A 20970-nucleotide genomic window follows, 5' to 3' on the forward strand; every position below is an offset into this window, starting at 1 on the left:
GAGGATAAAAAAAAAATTGTATTGATTGTATGGTGAAGAATAGCCTAAGTTACTTTTGAGGTTTCAGTAATGGACTGCCCAAGGAATGCTTTCTTGCTTTCTCAGGTAGCAAGCAGTTTTCCAGGTGCAAGCCTTCATCCATTCAGGGAGTGATAACCTGTAGTTTCTACTTTTGTAGCAATTGCACCTAAAACCTTGAGAATGGGCCCTGGGATTTACAGAGATCCACTCCTCGGGGCAAGCAGACCCTTTCAGCTTTCACCTTTCAGCCTGTCAGTGTTTGCTTGCAGGCTCCAAAGTCTAAGATCTAGAATGAATGGAGAAGGGTGCGAAACTCTGACGCATCATCATGGACTTCTCTCTCTGATAGAGACGCTTTTTTTTATCTTTTAATTGTCCTAATCAAGCCATTAGCATGAAACAAGGACATGCAATCTTCCCAGAGTGAAATTGGGGTCACGCCGTCGGCTAGCTGAATGAGCGCTCTGTGGCATGATGATGTATGGCCATTGCACAACAACGCCTTTACCGCATCAAATCTGCCCTTTAATTACATTTTAAATCTCATTTGAAGAGATTTGATCATTATGGAAATTGCTCTTTAAATGTGCCATGATGAGACTCTGTAAAAGTTTGCTGAGAAGAATTGAGGACAGAGGAGATGGATCAGGTGCTAAAACATTATGGAGTTTTTGCCTGGCTTTAGGCAAAACAGCCTGTGAAATAACAAAATCTTCATTGACCCAGGGGTGTATTTTGCCCAGAATATTCCAGGGTGCTTGGCCTGTACCACTATTGCTTCTTCAATAAGCTAAAGGAAGAGTTCTGCTCTCCAGTTCAGTGGGCCTTTTTTCCCCGACCTCAGAGGATCACTTGAATTTATAGTTGCCAAAATGAATAATACAATATTTGCCTCATGTTCCTGACGACATGCATGCGTGCAGAGCAGACCTAAGGTTCTTTAAATGAAAGATGACTTTCTTTTCATGAAATAAAGAACACCTCTGCTTTCTTTTCAGGGTCATTTAAAAATATCTATACCTCTGGGTTATGGAAGACACATGAGGAGAATTCTTAGGCAAAGGGTAAAGTCAAACTGTTCTTTTCTCTGCAACAGGGATTGTCTCCTATCTTGGTGTAGCACAACTGATTTGAAGTTTTATTTTCAGCCTATTCTTAATTATCTCTTTCTTTGATCTTCAAGTGTTTCTGTGGCCTACCAACCAGAGATCCTAGAGCCATAGCTACGCTTACTCCAAGGCACAAACTTTTGTGTTCGTCCCTTGGCCCCTGGCTGAATGCACCTTTTTTTTCCATGGTTCCCACCCACCCCTCTCTTACGTGTTATTTCACAAGCAGATGGCAGCTCTGAATGCAAAAGGGCCAGGTTATTTGAATGTGGTTAGAGTGACAGGAATGTTATTGTAACACTCAAGGACTGACCTTTGATATGTCCTACTCCCCCAAACCTGATCATTTTGCACCTAGTATCACTATGACTAATTCCAAAATGCATAAGTAAACCCTGGCCGGTTTGACTCAGTGGTTAGAGCACTGGCCCGCGGACCAGAGAGTCCTGGGTTCGGTTTCCGCTAAGGGCACATACCTCAGTTGTGATTTGTCCCTGGCCCCGGTTGGGGTCGTATGGGTGGTATCCAGTGGATGTGTCTCTCTCACATCGATGTTTCTCTCTTCCTCCCTCTCTCCCTCCCACTCTATCTGAAGATAAATGCAAAAAATGCCCTCGGGTAAGGATAAAAAAAGAAATGCATAAGTAAGATCCCATTTTAGTGCCATTTTTCAGTGTGTTCTTTCTGAAAGTTTTCCGTTAAAATGGTTCTTGAAAGCTACATTGTCTTTATTAATTCAATATATTTCTTGGAGGTAGAGATGGCTGCCAGAAGGTTACCAGTCTGCATTTCTTCTTAATATAGGTTGTATTTGGTGTTCATGAATATTTGCGTAGGTTTTTGAAGAGAGGATCCATCATTTCTACAAACACAGTCATGACTCATGAACTCTAAGATATTAAGGACCATTATGCTAAACCAGTGGTCCATTCCCAAAATGTGGTCCCTGGAGCAGTGTCAACCTCACCTGGAAACTTGTGAGAAATGCAAATTCTTGAGCTCTACCTCAGACCACAGAGTCATGAACCCCAGCAGCCTGTGCTTTCATAAGCCCTCTAGGTAATTCTTAAGCTTGCTCAGGTTAGACAACCACTGTGCTAGACAGACAACCAATACATGATGCAAGCTCCTGTTCACAGGCACAAGTGGATGGCAGAGCAAACAGAACCCTCTCCCCTGGCCCACACGAACCTTCCCGTAGCCATGTGGAATTACTCGACTCTCACGTGTATTCATATCTCATCTTATCTTCAACATCACACATTCCCTTCCGTCTGCTTCAGATTTCATTCTCCCACTTCTTTCTGCTCCACTCCTTCTCTGCCTTAAGACCCTGCTCAAATGCCATCCTGTGTGTGTTGCCATCTACACATCTTGGTGACAAGGCTAATTGTTCCATGTTCCCGTAAGGCTATGGTGACATTAGCATTGCTGCATGTTATCTGGCTGCATATTTACTTCAGACTTTTTCAGGAGACTGTGGGCCCCTTGAAATAAGAAACTTACTTGTCCTGATGCTAAAAATGGATATAGTTTAGGGGAGACATCCCATCTTTCCATCAATCCACAGAAGGGAAAAATCAGAAAGTCAGAAAGGAACAGAACTCTGACAGAACCCAGCAGAAGGGTTTTTCAGCAAGTCTCTTTATTTTCTACTCAAAATAACATTAATAATTAGATATTACCCACCCTGGTTTCTCAGTCTCCTGTTGGTGAGAGTTTTGTGCGGTTTTCTTCCTTTTTTTCTGTTAAACTCAAAGAAGAGATTCCTGACAACTATCCAGTTCCTCTACCCCTGTCTGAAAAGAGTGGACCAAAAACATTTGTCCGTGGTGAAAGCACTATGGACATGACCTGCTTACCACTTCTATTTATTGGGGTAACCAGGCTTCTTAATTTATACTAAAGATACATGGCAATGGTGAAATCTAAGAGTTTTCTTTTTTTACTCAGGGAACTGTGAGACAGGTTTCCACTGTTCTATAATGGATATTACAATGTAGTTCCCACCGTCCTGGCCAGTGTTGCTAAGTGGTTAGAGTGTCAGCCTGTGGACCAAACGGTCTCGGGTTTGATTCCCAATCAAAGGAATGTACCTGGGTTGCAGGTTCGATCTCCATCCCCAGTTGGGGTCATGCGGGAAGCAACCAATCGATGTATCTCTGTCACATCTCTCTCTCTCTCTCTCTCTCTCTCTCTCTCTCTCTCTCTCTCTCTCCCCCCTTCTCTCTCCCTCCCTCCCTCCCTCACTTCCACTCTATGTAAAAAAAAAAAATCAATGGAAAAATATCCTCAGGTGAGGATTAGCAACAACAAAACAAAACAATGTAGTTCCCAAGTAAAAATTCTTATGATGTAAAATAATCTATAAAGACATCCTTTTCTCTTTTTAAAATAATTTTCATTTTTTACAGTTGACATACAGCATTACATTAGCTTCACATATACAAGTTAGTAATCAGACATCTGCATAACTTACAAAGTGATCGCCCTGATAAGTCCGGCACCCATCTGACACCACCTGAGGACCGTTTTCTCTATTCTTGTTGTTTATTAAAACTTATATAATTTATCTCAGGAGCATAGTAAAAACCAAGGCTTCCCAAACCTTATTCTCCCAGTGATAGTTTTCCAAATCTACATGTTCTCAGGTAAAAGAAGCATTGCCTCCTAGCCAAAAGTCAAGAATGCCCTGAGTCTGCTTCAAAAGGATGGTCCAGGTTCTCTCGGGTGTCCTGAACTGAACTGAATGATTCGGTTTCTGGCCTCCACACAGTAGTTTCTAGAAATGAACAAATATCCCTTACTATTTTTCCAGTTTCATTTATGTCATGTTTACTTTTCCTCATACATTGACAAAGAGTAACACTATCCACCCTATTCCATGAGAGAAGGAAAGCAAAACAGAGTGACATAACTCCCTAAGTTTGTGTACACACACACACACACACACACACACACACACACACACACCACAGTGCTCTCCAGAAGAAGTGATTTGCTCTGCTTGGTAATAGACAGACGTTAACTCAACAAACAACAACAGAGAGTCAGACACAGTTATGTCAGTAGGACTTTAGTTAACAGCACGAGGCTAGAACCTTTTTGAGCATTCAAACTTCATGAACAACTGGAATTCATTTTAAAGGTACTATCTCTAAGCTTTAGGCTAAAAGGTACCTGCAATGAATACAGTGGTGCCAATGTGTGTTTGTGAATTCTTTAAAAATGGTCCTGCTATTTAAAGTGAAAAAATACAGAAACATCTTTGATTTATTATTACATTGCTAACCTTTTCTAAATAGTTGCCTTGATTGTAGGGTTGTTTTGTGATTGTCTCTGGATACAATGAGGTATTTGGGGGGGGGGGTGTGAAATAAGTTGTTGTTCTGCATCTACAACATTCATAATTAAAACAAGCCAGAGGAAATTAGCTACATGGCTGTTATGATTTCTGGTGTATTATCAAAAATAATTATAGCACTTTGCCATATGTTCTTGCCTTCTTACATATTGCTATTGGAATAAGATGAGACTTGACATCAAGTAATTACTTATTTCTAATATACAACCTTGAACTACAGTAATTCTCTTCAGGAAAAAAAAAATAGCTCTGTGACAGAGCAATTCAGGAAATAAGAGCTTCCCTAACTCTGCATATTGTATATAAGATACACAAATTGTACAGATACATATAACCAGACATGCATTTGCCCATGGGGAGATAGTTGCCTATTTTAAGAATAAGAATGCATTCTGCTCATTTAGAGCCATTCAGAATCATTAAAGGTATTCATTCTGTGTTGACTGAGGAGAATAAGTTAATACCTAACTGGAAAACAACTCAGTTGCCTGGCCATTCTTCTTCGAGCATCGCAGTAAATTTCTCAAACGAAGTATCACCCAGTAGCCTTAATGAGTTAATCATTGCGTTGTGTTGCATGTAGCCCAATTCAGAAGCCACTTGCTTTATATTTGAAAGGTGGAGGAAGAATGGGGTGGGTGAGTAAAAAGAATATACATTCAGCCCAGCCAATGTGGCTCAGTGGTTGAACATCAACCCATGCACCAAGAGGTTGCCAGTTTGATTCCCCATCTTCCCCATCAGGGCACATACCCAGGTTGTTGGCCAAATCCCCAGTGATGGGCATGCAGGAGGCAGCCAATCAATGTTCTCTCTCTCTCAAGCTTACTTCCTCTCTCTCTAAAATCAATGAAGAAAATTTTTTTTTAAAAAAAAGAATATACATTCAGACAGATCTGTGCTCTAATCCTACTTCTGCCACATAACAGCTGTGGGATTTACACAAGCTACTTCACCTCTCCCAACTGTAGTTTCCTCGATTGTGGGATAAGGAGGCCTACTTCACAGAGTTAATGTGAAGCATTTACAAGAGGTGTAAGTATTAGTTTCCTACCTTGTTTGATCTCCCTACTCCACCCCCGGCCCTCATCGTGGCTCTGCACAGTAAATACGTTGCATTGTCGGAAAGGCCCATCTGGTCTTTCTCAGATAAAGATAGTTATCTTCAAACAGGCTGATTCCTGTACATAAAACATAATACAAAACTCAAAGTACCTTCAACATTGTAGACTTTTCATTTGCGGCTATCTTTATGATTGAAATGTGCAATCTAGGGTTTGTGTGAAGACCTTTCAAGATGACCATTGGCAATGATCTTCTGAAAGATGTCTCATGTAGGGAATACCCAATTATGAGCAATGAAGCAGTATAGCAATACCTGAAATAATACTGCAACACAGTACAGGTTTCTATGTGGATTTTAGATGTATTAGTAAAAAAGAAAACTCAGTCTATCTGAGGGCTTGTTTTATCTTCTATCAGCAGCATTATAAAGGCATGCCATATTTTTGTAACTTAAGTGCTGAGCCAAATGGATACCAACATTAGTTCTCTTCTGGGTCTGTGGCATCTTAACTTTTTACTGATTTTTTTTTTTTTAGAGAGAGAGGAGGGGAAAGAAAGATAGAAACATTGATGTGAGAGAGAAACATTGATCGGCTGCCTCCTATACGCCCACTACTGGGGATTGAGCCTGCAACTGGGGCATGTGTCCTGACCGGGAATCAAACTGGGACCTCTCAGTCCATGGGATGATGTTCAGTCCACTGAACCACACCGGCCAGGCATTGAAACAGCCAATGCAGTGTTGCTCTGTCCACCCTTTCTCAGGATTTTATGTCCTTTAACACTCACTCCCATATACTTCAGAAATGCTTCATGGGATATATTTTAGGTAGGAGTCTCCTGAGCTTTGGTATCAATGTTCTTGCCTTGTCATTGTGATTTATTTAGCGCCAAAGTGTGTGTGTGTGTGTGTGTGTGTGTGTGTGTGTATGCACGCGCGTGCAAAACACAACATATAATGTTTGTTTTACTCCTGGGGAAATTAAAATTAAATATCATTTTTATCTTTATAATGTTGTTGTGCATGGCTATCACCTTACCAAATGGTACCTTCAAGAGGTAGAGCAAGAGAAGGATGAAACTGAGTCACACATGCAGCTATTTTTTATCATTTATGAGCTCTCAGTGAGCCCTCTGTCTCACTTCCTCCCTGTTTCTGGAGCCACCACTTTATTGGTTCATAAATGGCTGGTGCTGCCTGTCAGCTAAACTTCCTGTTTCCATTCTCTCCTTGCTTCCATTTACCCTGAAAACTGCTCTTCTCAGTAATCATTCACAAATCTTTTTTTTGTTTGTTTGTTTACTATGTCTTACCTGTATACAGGAAGCTACAGTGGAGTCTTATCCTTATAGGATCAGATGTAATCTCCAGGCTGCTTTCAAAACTCTCAATGGCTACTCTGTATCCTTTGAACCTCATGTTGACCCTTCTCGGAACTACCTCTTAGCTTTTACCTATAGCTCTGGCTCCTATCACTATCCATTTGGTACTCATTTTTCTTGGAAAATGTCTTTCCATGTCTTCTCTGCTACCAACCTTGGAGTCATGAAGGAAGATGAGAACAGGACCAGATGGACACAGTTACAATGAAGGACTTCAATAGATCAGGCATTGGATTAGGAACTTAGAGGCTCTACCCACATCACCGCACCTAATCTTCACCAAAACCTTATAAGGTAGACATTATTGGCCCTATTTATGGATGGCAAAAGAAGAAAACAGGCTTTGAAATATTTCATAATTTGTCCAAAATCACAAAGCTAGTAAGTGGGGGAAGTTAGAATCTAAACAGATCTTATGACACCAATAGCTGGGCTCTTTCCACTTTGCCATGCTTTAACCCAATCTATGTTAATGACTTCCACCCTCTCCAGACTTGAAGACTTACTCATACCTTTATGTATTCCTTAGTTATGTGAACTTCTGTAACTGTTCCTCAACTGCTTCAAAACAGATTCCCTACCTCGAGTATAAGCTCTCAAAAACAAACCTTAAAAAATCTCCCCCCAATCCTCCCTTGATTCCTCAACCCTGTTCAGATGCTGCCCCATTTCTCATCTAAATTTCATAGCCTAGTTTTTCAACAGTACTGTCTGTTCAATCAACCTCCTGAAGTGTTCTTATTCTTACATCTACTTTCACCTCTCTGAAATAGTTCTGATGAAGGTGAACAATGACTTTCCTTGCCAAATGCAGTAGACACTGTTCTGTTCTAATGTAACCAGCCCCTCAGCAGTGTTTGATCCAGTCGGACTCTCCCTCCTCTCTTGACCACCGTGGCACTGTCACTTCTTGGTTTTCTTCCTACCTCTTTGGCCATTCCTTTCCTGTCCTGTTTGGCAAGTTGTCTACCCCTGCCTATCCTCTGAATGTTGGAATATTGGTGATCATCAGAACTTGACCCCAGGGCCTTTTTCTTCTTCCTCTTCTTTTTCTCCCTAAGTATGCTTACTCATTCCCCTGGTTTTCATATCAATCAGCTGAATAATCCCCAATTCATAAAGCCAGCCCAGAACTCCCCTCTGAGTTTTGCACATGTATTTGAAATCTCACAGTCCATGTAAAACATAACATGTTGAAAATAAAACACAAAGCTGACATTTCTGCCTCTTTGCACCATCTTAGTAAATTACACTATCATCTTTCCATTGTTTGAGTTAAAATTTTGGAGTCATTCTTGAGATATCCTTAAGATGCCACAGACCCAGTGGGGAAATTAATGTTGATATTCATTTGGCTCAGCACTTAAGTTACAAAAAAATTGCATGCCTTTATGCCCTCAGATAGACTGAATTTTCTTTTTTACTAATACAGCTAAAGTCCACATAAAAATCTATACTGTGTTGCAGTATTATTTCAGGTATTGCTATACTGCTTCATTGCTCATAATTGGGGATTCTCGAGAGTATTCTTTCTCTCATCATGTAATCCATTCATGTGTGAGAGAGATCTAGCACCCAAGTTGTATCTCATATCAGTCTTCTGTCACTACCCTAGTCCAGGCCACATTGTCTCTTGCCTGGATTAGAGGGCCTTGCCTCTAACTGGTCTTCCTGTTTTCTCTCCTGCCTTCTTTAATCTCCACATAGTGATGGAGTGATTTATTGAAAACCTAAATCAGATTATGTCACTATCCTGCTTTCAAAGTTTATATTGCTTTCCACTGTGCTTAAAATAAAATTCAAACTCCTTACCATGAGACTTCAAGGTCCCATATTATCTGAAGCCTCTCCTACCTCAGCTCCAGCCACATTTCTTTTTTTAAAATATGTTTTTATTGATTTTTTTTCTTAGAGAGGAAGGGAGAGATAGAAACATCAGTATGAGAGAGAAACATGGATCGGCTGCCTCCTGCACGCCCCCCTACTGGCGATCGGGCCTGCAACCTGGGCATGTGCCCTGACTGGGAATAGAACCAGGACCTCTCTCAGTCCATGGGATGACACTCAATCCACTGAGCCACACCAGCCAGGTCAACCACATTTCTTTCTTAGTCAATTTTAGTCAAGGTCTTTCCTGATGCAAAGGCCACCTTTTGCTTGGAAATCTCTTCCCTTCGGGTTTCCTGTAACTGCTGTCTTCTCACCCTTGAATCTTCTCACGTGTACACCATTATTCTCACCATAACCACCCATTTGTTCCATTCAGAGCATTTTCTTATTTTACTGACCATTTGTTTATGTGTTTGCCATATTTCCCCCTGTTTATCCTATTTCTCTATCTGTTTATCTTATTATGCTATGAACATCAAGAAGGCAGAAGTTTGTTTGTTTGTTTGTTTGTTTGTTTGTTTGTTTGTTTTCACCACTGCAGACCTGGATGATAATATATTACATATTAGTGGGAGGGAGAGAGGAGGGAAGGGAAGGGAAGGGAAGGGAAGGGAAGGGAAGGGAAGGGAAGGGAAGGGAAGGGAAGGGAAGGGAAGGGAAGGGAAGGGAAGGAGAGGGGAAGAAAAAGGAAGGGAGGGGAGGGGAGGGGAGACAGAGGGATGGAAGGTCAAAGGAAGGAAGGAAGGAAGGAAGGAAGGAAGGAAGGGAGGGAGGGAGGGAGGGAGGGAAGGAAGGAAGGAAGGAAGGAAGGAAGGAAGGAAGGAAGGAAGGAAGGAAGGAAGGAAGGAAGGAAGGAATTAACTTAAGGGCTAAAACTATATCTTCCTTACATTATATGTGTTTCAATAGCTTCCAATGAAATCTTGGGCATCCAGCAGGTATTTACTACATGCTTGTACAATGAATAAATAGACAGACCATTTTTGTACTGTGACAGAATAAATAGAACCTAAGAAAAACAAAATGCAGAAGAGAAAAGATACTTGTACTTCGAACCTCATATATCTGAAATGAACTTTTCAATTTTCAAAAGTAGTTTTAAGACCAGAGTGAACCGGAGGGTCAGACAAGGAGAGAAAGCATCACATGTTACCAGAGTTGGGGATTGCTTAAGGCGGTCTGACAAATGAGATTTTGCTCAGTTTCCTCTGGGATAATCCACCCTAGGCCAGGCATTTTTAAAGATTAGATTTGGAAATAAAGTTTTGCACCTGGGAATGCACTGAGGCAGGAGAGCATATCCCTTCTCTCCACTGTTCTAGTTCTTAAGTGTGAGAATTTTCCAATGAGATATGAAAGCAAAGACAACAAACCCTGCAGGATAATGGTCTCTGAGGACCTTAATAACAGCCATTTTTAAAGCAAAGACTCCTAAATCCATAGCTGTTCGCTTAAGATGCATTGCAATGCAGTGGACCTGAAAACACACTTCTTATCTACCTAGAGCAACCGGGCTTCAAGCCAAATTGCAGTCGTCAAATTAACTCTTGTGTCTCTTGGGATGACAACTCTGCTGCTTTTAAGTGTATTGCAATGGCCACATATAGAATTGGGGGGGGGCACCCACTGTGTATCTGTTCCCAACCACATTTCCTGAGCGAGTTAGGAACCTCTGGTGGTTAGATGAAAGTCCTTCTAAGGGCACGATTGTGGGTCCAATTCCTTTATATGGGTGCTTCTCAAAAAATCCATTAGGGAGCATAATTCTGTTTTGTTTTGCTAGTTTTCATTTCCAACCCATAACAGACTGATACTCTTGTAACATGCAATAAAAATGAATTACTTTTAAAAGATTACAAAAAACCAGACACACAAAATGCAAGCCCATACTTTTTATTTTTAAATTGCTATAAATGTTTCTAAAGATTTACTCTCAATTTCTGTTCTCATAACGGAATGTGTATATGTGTGTGTAATCCAAAACCTCTAGTATTTGGAGTCCGTGGTTAACAAGTCATTTTGCATAGCCAAGCTAAAGGAGTATGACTTTTGTATGTTTATTTTTGTTTAGTTTAACTTCTTGAAAGCCTCAACACCCTTTCAGAGAAACTGTGTTGTTTAAATGTATTTAAAGAGTTTTATATACATTAGATAGAGTTTACTGAGCATAAATCTGTTTTTTTCTGGCTAATTCAAGATCATCATCATTGACATTAATTATTTTGCTGCGATTAAAAGCTGGGTGATGCCTTCAAGGGCTAATAATATATGTAGGGGTGTTCTTTCCACTGTGCAACCCTGGTCAACTATGTGTGCCCAGGGCTCCTTTTACAACTTTCTGGTTCTCTGTCAGGTGTCACTTCTTGCTACTGTCTGTTCAGCCCTCAAGGATAAGTTCCCGCCTGTTTTGGATCTTTTGTTTCTGACCTTTTAAGTTCTTGGAAAACAGACTATCACTTTTTTTTTTCTTATCAAGCTTATTTGAATTAGGTAAAAATTATCAGTAAAGAGAAGCTAATGGCCTCATCATTATGCATATAGTAATCCTTTCAGAAAAGATTAGCGATAGTGTGTCTATAATGAATTTTTAGAGAAATTTGATAACTTATTTTTGTTCTTTGTACACCTTTTGGGTTTGGTTTGGTTGCATACTTCTCAGGTCTATTCAAGATAGGGAGGTTATTATTTGCTGAGTTCTTTTTTAGACACACAAAATTATGTGCATACAAGAAAAAATATGTGGATGCTATTGTCTATGATGTTTTGGAAGAGTATCATAACCACTTATTTGGATAATAAAAGAAGAATGTAGCACTAATTTTTGGCATCTCCCATCTTTGCTTTTCTTCTAATAGAAGTTTTGTAACTTTTCATATTCCCCAGTTGTTCTATTATTTATGGATAGTGTGGATCATTCTACTTGTCAAATAAGATAGTACAAATTTAATATTTAATAATTTCATATTTGTCCTTTGCTTTTCTTTATAAATTTTTATTCTCAGTTACTTTCTAAAAGAAGACCTTTATGCAATATAATTTAAGGACCAGGACTATATTCTGCCTGTTTCTCCCCAATGCTCACCATCCATTTCAATCAGGTTGTACAATTCATTGTCCCTGCTTGTAAACCAAATTCATTCTTACCTTTCAGCCAATTCCATACTATTCTTCCCATTTGGAATGCCCTCTTCCCTTCACCTCTCTCAATATTATTCATCCTTCAAGGCTCAAAGCAAGTTCTTTGACTTTGTGAAGTCTATTTCTATCATTTGATTTTCTTATAATAAAAACCCTTACATTAGCTATTACGTATTAAAGGCCTGTTGTGTTCTGGATGCTGTTCAAAGTATTTTACAAGAATTATTCAATGCAATATTCAAAACAACTCAGTAGGTAGGTATGATTATTTAATATTTAGTGAAGCCAAAGAGATGAAAGAATTTTTAAACTTATGCAGCTAATAAAGGAAAGAGAAGGTGGGGAGACTCAAACTACATCTATTTAACTGCACTTTCCCATTAGTTGTCCCTGGAAAAGAGGACTTATGACAGAAATAGGCTAGACTTAGAAAAGAGGGAAGTGTGAGATTTGAAAAAGCTCTGCAGGAAACAGGATATCTCCTACTCTTAAAACTGCTACATGGTTAACTTATTACTTGCCTCATGTTTGAACTTTCTTGATATTCACAGCTAAAATTTGTTCCATAATTGTATAGAGCTTCAGGCTATATGCTTCTTTTGGGGGAGAGGGCTATACATTATTTTTCAATTTTCACTCATTTTCTCATTGATTTTATATTCTCCCTAGTTGTGCTGGCTATATCTCTGTTCACTGCTTCAGATCTATTGAAGTCTCCATATTAAGAAAACCATGAAATTCCTCTGAGTAGCAAGAACGTTATTCTGCATTGTCTAATGGCAGTGCTAGATTTGCTGAAATTTAGGCAGGAGTCTTATTAATAAGAAAACTTAATAGGAAAATTTTAAAAATTAATAGGGAAAAAAAAAAAACTTCAGAGGTAATATTGCCTCACAGTCAGGAGCACGGCCCTGGAATCCAACAGCCCGGGTTTCACATCTAACTACATGATTTATTAGCTGTGTGACCTTGGGCAGTTCTACATAACCTCTCTGTAATTTCATTCTCCTACATGTAAAATGAAAATAATAATAATGCCTACCCTAGAGGGTTACTGAGAGGATTGAATGAGCTCATGTATATACAGAGCTTGGGACCGTATCTGGTGTATAGTAAGTATTATATAGGCTACTGCTATTGTTTCTTTTGTTATCTAACAAATACCCTTTTTCCCCATTCCTTCGTTATTGTTCTTTCTAAAGAATACAATTGCCAAAAGAAGAGAAAAGTTAGAAAACATATATTGAATGTAGAGACTAAGGCTGGAGTGATCTTTTCGAGTTAAGTCAGAAGCGAAATAACACCACTGTCAACGTAGAAATGTCCAAACGTGTAGAGAATTTTTATGAGTTGATTTGAGACCAACTGACAACATATGCCGAGGAGCAAGATCTCAAATGCTCCGGAGAATGACAGTTCGCTGTTTCTTTTATGCATTTGATATTAAGTAGGGAAGGGAAGGAAGATTACATGAAGGTGGGAGAAAGCAAGGCAGGGATCATCACAGGACCCTTACCATCTTGTGCTCTCTTGAGGGTGGTCCACTTTAGAAAGAGGGATCTGGCCTTGGCCGATTTGGCTCAGCGGTTAGAGCATCAACCTGTGGTCCAGAGAGACCCGGGTTAGGTTCCCGCTAAGGGCACGTACCTTGGCTGCAGTTTGTCCCCGGCCCTGGTCGGTTGTGTGGGTGGCAGCCACTCGATGTGTCCCTTTCACGTCGATGTTTCTCTCTCTCTCCCTCCTATTCTATCTGAACAAAAAATGGAAAAATGTCCTCGAGTGAGGGTAAAAAAAAAGAAGAAAGAGGGATCTGAAAGGGTGGCCAGTGCTACAAGAAGGGGTCTGAAAAGAGGCATTCCAAGGATGTGTTAACCTAGATACACAGAAACCATGGACAGGGCTTGCTTAAGGCAAAGATAAGCCTTTTAGTAAAGAAGTTATGGGCCTGGGACATGACTATCCACCATGACCTGCCCAGTTAGGAATTTATGATCAGATCACGCTGTGCAGTTACCTTTCATAGAATCCCTTTTTTTCATCCACACTTCTTAAAAATACCTGTAAACATTACTTTTTGGCCTAGGCGGTGTGGCTCAGTGGTTAAGCATCGACCCATGCACCAGGAGGTCATGGGTTCGATTTCCGGTCAGGGCACATGCCTAGGTTGTGGGCCCAATCCCCAGTGGGGGGCATGCAGGAGGCAGCTAGTCGGTGTTCTCGCTCATCAATGTTTCCATCTCTCTCCCTCTTTCTTCTTCTCTCTCTCTAAAATCAATAAAGAAAAAAAAATTTGTTTTATTAAAAAAAAAATTACTTTTTGTTCAGAATGGCTATCCTCTGAGAACTCCACTTGATTCTCTGTACCAACCTCCTGCTTTTCCATGGCCCCTGAGTGTAAGGTCCATCTTAAGATAAATGCCATCAGCCCAGCCAGTGTGGCTCCATGGTTGAGTGTAGACCCATGCACCAAGAGATCACTGGTTCAATTCCCGGTGAGGGTACATGCCCAGGTTGTGGACCCGATCCCCAGTGGGGGGCATGCAGAAGGCAGCCAATCGATGTTCTCTCTCATCGATGTTTCTATCTCTCTCTCCCTCTCCATTCCTCTCTCTCTAAAAATCAATAAGGAAATTTTTTTAAAAAGATAAATGCCATCATAGTAATTTTATGCAAGTGTGTTTTCCTCCTTACCTGCTCTGTTGCTGTCTCATCCTTACCTAAAACTCATGTTGCCTACTTTACATGAAAAATCTCCACTACCACATGCTATCCTCCTAAAAAAAGGCTTGTGTTCCTCAGTGATACTCACCTTCAGTTTAGAACAACCTACCTTAGTCTTGTCGCTTGACAGATTCCCTACCAGCCTGTCATCCCACAGGAACATGGCCAACTCCATTTATGCTGATGTATCATTACTTAGCGTAACGTTCGCAGGGCTCTTATAGACAAAGGAATAGATGACTGATGGGAGAACTTCTGTTTCTAGCAGCAGGGATATTTTGTAGTAAGGAGATCATTTCAGTCCAAACAGTTTTTGGTCACAGGTGGTCCCAGATGCCCAGTTTCCAAATGAGAGGCAGAAAGGGTAGCCAGGATTCTATTTTTTATTCAGTATAAATCAATTTATATGGGTAAATTTTTAAATAAATATCAGTAACACTGTCTATGTGTTTTTCCCTTAATGATGTGTTGTTGTCCCCTCGTTAGCAATAGCCTTGTTCAACTCCAGCAACTATTAGCTATTACAACCAATGCTTATAGCAAGTGGGGTGGTGGAGACAGTGCAAGATCTGCTGGAAGTGTCCAGTTCTGACACTTAAAGATACGTGACTTTAGACAAATCAGGTGAACATCTCTGAGCCTCAGTGCTCTCACCTGTAAAACAGAAAAAAGATTAGGTCCTTCATAGGGCCAGGAGGAGGAATAATTAATTAAAGTGGTGTGTTTGTAAATGCTTTGTATCCTATAAAGCCCATTGCTGTGCATGTGGCATTTGTTGCTCTAAATCACCGTCATGACCTAGAGGAGTAATACAGAGTTATAATAACACTGAGTTAAGAGTTACCTTACTGCCAATGCTAAGACTTTACTTCAGCCACTTCTGAATTTTCAAGCAAAGTGTTTATCCTAGTATCGATGAGGTTTGGCAGGTAATTCTCACTGATAGTTGGTTATATGAATAAGTTAAATGTGCACACTAGATTTTAGGAAAAGTGAAGACAGAACTGTCTCATGCATTTCTCTTACATTTTCCACAGTGCTAAAATTAGACAAATAATCTGTCCTCAAGAAATACTGGTTTATCAATTTGATACACATTTATTTTTGAGAATACAACAAAGATATTTATGTGCAGTGCAATGTAAATGGCAAAGGTGAATGTTAGCAAATTCATGAGTCAAGTTTCTGTTTGAGCTTGGGAAGACCTCTCATATCTTCAACAAGGTGCTGATGACTTCATGATGTACACAACCTGAGAAACTGTCCCTGGAGCCCAGGTCTCTGCCACAAATGCAAGATATGAAAATTCCAATGTATTGTCATTTCTATACATGTTAACCTAAAGAGCTGATTGTGTTAGTCAAAATATCCTATTTGCTTGAATGTCTGCCTTACTTCTGTTTGGTTTTAATACTCTAAGTGTCTACATGGAGGCAAAATTGGAAGCAGGGTACAAATCAAATACAACAAGAAGGAAAGGAAAGTCAAAGAGGGAAGTGGTGGAATTATCTGGATAACTTGGATCTGTTTGGTTTTTATTCCTAAGTTATTTAGATAAATTAACCTCACTTTTTTGCTGAAGAAGTAGCAAGTTCAGCAGGGCGTGTTTTCCCACGTAGGTACACAAACATAAAAACGGAGGTATATTTGATTCAACCCCATTTCCGCAAGAAGCTCAATACTAGTTTCCACCACGTTGGTTCATTTCAAAATCAGGCTATTGCCTTCCAGAGCATAGTTTTTGATGGAATAGAGATAGATGTTACTCATTCTGTTTTAGTATTTCCCTCCTTTCAATTTCGGATGTGGTTCTATCCATATTCCCCCTCCTCTCTTCCAGTCAAAGGAAATGGGGCAGAATTCTCTTCAGAGCCCATCAGGGATACTTTGGCTGCCAAAAATAGTGACAGGAGACATTCATTGTCCGTCTACCTTACTTCTGCAACATTCCAAAGTCTGAATCCAAGAGGTGATGACTGAAAACACGGGCCAGCTCTTCAGAATGTCTAACATGTTATTGCTGCCACGTGGCCCCCTTACTTAAGAAGAGTAATTTAATTCAATTTGAGAATGCGAGAGAGAGGGAACGAGAGAGAGAAAACTTTTCTAGTTACACAGGTCAATCCAATTGTTCAGAGCTTCAGAATGAATTTTTAAACTTGTTCAACAGAAGCATACAAATCTCTAAAAGCAAGTCAGATAATGTACAAAGCTTCCATTCATTGTGTAGGCAGAAAGGAATGCTGATACCCGGCAGCTCTCTAAGGAATGTTCTTTTGGCTTTGACTGTTCTTCTGGGAACAAGGAGGGAAACACATATATAAAATTAATTTATAATGTCTCTGGCTTATAATGGCAAAATGATAAGAAAAGTTGGCTGTTTAATATAATCTGGCAGCTGCATATTCCAGGCCTCCTCTCTTTGAGGTCCCTCCCACATGCACAGGCCTGGCTACCGTTTAGGGGGGAGTACAAAGTGGCTGTTTATTATTATTGACTGGTGAGGACTGTGCTCCCAAATTCATTCTGTCAACAGAATGTAAGCAAAGTTGGCATTTTAAAGCAGGGTTCTTTCAGTCGCTGGGTTTTCTCAGGACTGCTATGCAACAGGATCAGTGCTGTAGCCCGCGGTTCAAGCTGAAAATGTTACACAGGAAGACATACCATGTAAAGGTCAGATTCTTCTCCTATGATACTTTTCTTGATCTGTGTATATAAAAATGAGGTTGAATGCATCGTGTGTTAGCCTAACTCTTGTCAAGGTCCTCTGGACTTTCCACCTGTCAGGCTTAAAAATACGATGGTATTTCAAATGGGAAATCTTACTAATAAATGTATGATGCTGTAATAAATGTATGATGCTGTGATACCAAGGTGAGCTTCATGTGTACTGTCAAGAAGATGCTCTCGTAGGATAGAATCCTGTTCATGTGCTGGTACTGTGGACTGAGTACAGCTTTGTTTATTAGTCTCTCCAAGCTTCTATAGTCAGAGTCAACTCTACAGATAACCGTGTGCATGGAAAATATGACTTGACCCGTGGTGCAGTGAATTGATTGGCACTCGGGTGCACTTTTTCATGGGATTTTATTTCATGTCACTTCCATAAAACAATATGTTTTGTTCATGGACTAGAAGATATAACTTATGAAATTCATAAAGTTATAAATATATTATGTTTCAATTCATAATGTCAAGGAATACATTTATTATACCTAATAAGATGCCCATTTTCAATCTACATAATAACATGAAGAGAGACACCAAGAAAAGTGCATTGGAAATGCATCTTTTGGTTAGTTGGCCTGATTGAAATGTTTTTTGAGTGGTTACTATTTTCCAGTTCTCCAAATTCACATTTATAGCTGGTCTCTTCTGTTTTATTTTATTTTTTTAAATTCTGCATGTGTTTTTCTCCCTGATGTCCTGTAGGACCTTCAAGGAGAAATCGAAGCTCACACCGATATATATCACAACCTGGATGAAAATGGCCAGAAGATCCTGAGATCGCTGGAAGGTTCTGACGAGGCAGTCCTATTACAAAGACGTTTGGATAACATGAACTTCAAGTGGAGTGAGCTGCGGAAAAAGTCTCTCAACATTAGGTAGGAAAAGACTGGGGCAAAAAAAAAAAAAAACAGAAATAAATTAAAATGGCAAAATTTCCCTCATTTTTCTAGGACAAGTAGCTAAGATCTCATGTTTATGTAAATCACCCAATTTCAGAATGATTCATTTTATTTTGAATAAATGAATCATTCATTTGCTTGGTATGGAGATGATATTTGATGGTTCAGATTAGATTAAGGTGGTGATATTTTATAACCATAGGAGAGATGCATAGTAAGACATTAGAGTGGATTTAAACGGGGGAATACAGCTATTCTAATTCCATAGAACTCTTTCTTGGTTTATTACAGGGTTATACAAAAAGTGATAAAATTATAGGTTTGTTTACATGGAGTTCTTTCTTTGGCACTATTCTAAATGCACAACAAGGGACATTCTTTTTTTGTTTTGTTTTTCAATGACAGTTTATATTTAATATTATACTGTATTAGTTTCAGATGTACACCATAGTGGTTAGACAATCATCCAACATCATTTGTTTAAAACACAATTGTTTTCCACTGTACTACAACATCATCTGTACCACATTGGATTTATTTTTATTTTTTTTCTTTATTGATTTTAGAGAGAGAAGAAGGGAGAGGGAGAGAGACAGAAACATCTATGAGAGAGAACATCAATTGGCCGCCTCCTGCATGCCCCCCACTGGGGATTGGGCCCACAACCTGGGCATATACCCTGACCGGGAATCAAACCTGCGACCTCGTGGTGCATGGGTCAACGCTCAGCCACTGAGCCACATGGGCCGGGCACTACATTGGATTTTAATGTCAACTTTCCTCACACCTTGCAGTCTATTTTCAGGTTATCTATTATGTTCCATTGTTACTCATTGGTGCTAGTACTATAGCTTCCTCAGTCTCAGTATCTGGTAAGGCAGGCAGCCTTACTTAACTCGCCCAAATCCTGTGATCTTTTTACAAAGACGGAAATGGTTACCAAATATTCCGCATGCTATCTTTCATTTATCCGTCTCTGTGTAGTCGGGCAGAGCCATGTGATTAGTCCTATTAACCAGGTCTGAAGCAGAAGTGTTACCTCTGGGCCAAAGCCTTAAAGAGGAAATGTCAATGTTCCATGTACTCTCTTCACCAAATGGAGGACGTTCTTTAAATACCATAACACATTAAATTAACAGTTTAGAGGGGACTTCCCCACAGCTCCCAAAGCTAAGGAGAGATTATAGCAACATCCTGTCCTTTGGTTCCTCTCAGATTTTGTTACCACATCCTCTGTAGACTAAGCCTTTAGCTGTTCTGTGTGCAGTTATTTTGTACTTGGCCCTTTCCTATATATCTGGTTCCTCTTTTTTTATTTTTTTTTTATTCTCACCCGAGGACATTTTTGCATTTATCTGGAGATAGAGCAGGAGGGAGAGAGGGAGAGAGAGAAAAAGAAACATCAATGTGAGAGAGACACATCGACTGGTTGCCACCCACACGACCCCAACCAGGGCCGGGGACAAACTACAACCGAGGTACATGCCCTTAGCGGGAACCAAACCCGGGACTCTCTGGTCCATGACTGACGCTCTAATCACTGAGTCACACCAGCCAGGGCAGGTTCCTCTTGAGTAGCTAATGGCTGCATCTCAGTGGTGGTATAAAAAGGGCAGAGTGAAGCTCTTACTGTACCCTTTTAACAATAGTATTGAAGACAAAGAGCAGAGAGGGTAAGTGAAATGTCCAGTGTCACCTAAATGACAGGAAGTACAGGGAGTGGACGTCAGGCTTCCTACTTGCTAATTGGTTGCTTTTCCTAATTCACATATTTTTATTAAAATATGTTGTGCTTTTGTCTGTGTCTAGAGGAGGGGTGGGAGTAAAGGGAGGTAGAAGAGGACGAATGGACTTTATAATATTTATGAGGGAACACACAAAACAATGGGAGAAGTTACTACCTCTAGGCTGTAAGATTCCAGAAGGGAGATATTGTTTTCTTTATAATTCTTCTAAATGGTCCAAACTTTTAACATATGGCATATGTACTTCCATGATGAGAAAAAAAATAACAGAAATGTATTTATTTGAAAGCACTCATAAAAAATCTGCACTTAGCTCTGGCCGGTTTGACTCAGCAGTTAGAGCATTGGCCCGCAGACCAGAGAGTCCCGGGTTTGGTTCCCGCTACGGGCACGTACCTCAGTTGCAGTTTGTCCCGGGCCCCGGTTAGAGTTGTGTGGGTGGCAGCCAGTCGATGTGTCTCTCTCACAATGATGTTTCTCTCTCTCTCTTCCCCTCGCTCTCCCTCCGACTCTATCTCAAGATGAATGCAAAAATGTCCTCAGGTGAGGATTAAAAAAAAAAAAATCTGCCCTTAATAATAGGAACTAACATGTGGTACATCTCATACCATGCACTGTTACGGGCACTTTATATTTACTGACCCATTTAATGCTCTCAGCAGCCCTAAAAGATTGATTCTATTATTATCATATCTTTACATTTGAAGAAAGTCAGGCATGGGAAGGTTAAATAACTTTCCCAAAGTAACTTAGTAAGTGGCAGATCCTACGATCTGAACATAGGGAGTCTGGCTCCAGAGTCTGAGCCTTTACCCATCATCTTATTCCACAGAGTGTAAAGAAAGAAGGAAAAGTAACACTCACCTAACTTTTTCACTTAAGTACATAAAAAGTGAAGGAGCCCA

At 40.0% G+C, this 20970-nt stretch overlaps 1 protein-coding gene across 2 annotated transcripts in view; it reads left to right on the forward strand.

Moving 5' to 3' along the window:
• Positions 1 to 20970, forward strand: part of DMD (dystrophin) — a 2326146-nt gene that overhangs the window by 1874643 nt on the left and 430533 nt on the right. For both annotated transcript variants that reach the window (XM_036270045.1, XM_036270042.1), the window contains one exon: positions 18124 to 18296. In XM_036270045.1, the coding sequence (XP_036125938.1) occupies positions 18124 to 18296 (173 nt within the window). The remainder of the gene's footprint in view (positions 1 to 18123; positions 18297 to 20970) is intronic.

The sequence above is a fragment of the Molossus molossus genome, unplaced genomic scaffold, assembly GCF_014108415.1.
Source record: "Molossus molossus isolate mMolMol1 unplaced genomic scaffold, mMolMol1.p scaffold_m16_p_2, whole genome shotgun sequence".
NCBI lineage: Eukaryota > Metazoa > Chordata > Mammalia > Chiroptera > Molossidae > Molossus > Molossus molossus.